This window comes from Ammodytes marinus, assembly GCF_949987685.1.
Source record: "Ammodytes marinus genome assembly, chromosome: 6".
NCBI lineage: Eukaryota > Metazoa > Chordata > Actinopteri > Uranoscopiformes > Ammodytidae > Ammodytes > Ammodytes marinus.
The window spans coordinates 549,666-550,726 of record NC_137235.1 but is presented as its reverse complement, the minus strand read 5'-3'; the positions used below and the strand labels follow the sequence as shown (position 1 = coordinate 550,726).

General features: G+C 33.8%; 1 protein-coding gene across 1 annotated transcript in view; it reads right to left on the bottom strand.

Annotated features, from left to right (window-relative positions):
• tbce (tubulin folding cofactor E) overlaps window positions 1-1,061 on the bottom strand; it is a gene marked incomplete at its 5' end in the record, with an annotated part of 14,604 nt that extends 13,543 nt beyond the window's left edge. The window contains one exon of the mRNA XM_080029840.1: window positions 1,013-1,061. Within this exon, the coding sequence (XP_079885966.1) occupies window positions 1,013-1,061 (49 nt within the window). The remainder of the gene's footprint in view (window positions 1-1,012) is intronic.

Sequence of the window (1,061 nt, the reverse complement as noted above, 5' to 3'; positions counted from 1 at the left end):
TACACTGTAAATAATTGTTCTGTAAAATAACAGTAAAATGCTGGCAGCAGAGACGCCAGCAAGTTACTGTTATTTTACAGTACCCTTACTGTTAAATTAATGTACAGTATTTTACTGTAATCGAAAAAACTGTATATTTCTGTATTTGTTTAAATTTACAGTAAGATACTGGCAGCAGAGACGCCAGCAAGTTGCTGTTAATTCTACAGTATTCTTACTGTTGAATATTTTACAGTTTTTCAAAGTAAAAGTGAAATGCAGTATTTCTCTGTTTGAAAATAAATTAACATTCTGATTAGATGGTTGCAAGTAGATAACTGATAAATGTTTACTTTAGACAGATGTAATGTAATACAATAACTCAATGTAGCAAATTAAAATATCAAACTTCTAACATTACACATGTTTTGTTCTGTGGCCTAAAGACATATGCATATCATACATTAATATTGAAGTGATGCAAAATAAGCAGTAAACAACTTAAAATATTGTGAATCAAACAGACTTTTATTAAGGGCAGTATTAACAAATACAGCTATACAATTTTGATTTATTTAATGCAATGCATTCTCTGTTAAACATCTATATGATAATTTGGGAAACTCATGGAAGCCTTGTGGTTTACCTCTTAAAATAATCCTTTGAGGTAGGCTTGTCTTTTACCTCTTAAAGATTCTTTTGAGATAGGAGCATTCTTAGCTCCAGAAAGAGTCTGAGTGTTTGTAGACTGCTGGTATCTGAGAGGAGTCTTCTGGGTCGGGTAGAGATGACCATCACCTTGCTGTCATTGCTCCTCCATCTTGATTTGATCCAGTGTTGAGACTGTAAAACAGCAACAAAAAATTTGTCAAAATATATCTAGAATTGGGAATGTACAGTAACAACTGCTGAAAAAGCTGATGAAGTCTGTTGTGACTAAATGTTGCTTCATCACTCAATCAAAAGTGTAGTAGTGAGAGAGAGAGAGAGATGAGAGAGAGAGAGAGAGAGAGATGAGAGAGAATGCACTGACCTGATACATGTGTATTGACTGTATGACTTCTTCTGGACCCCCACACCAT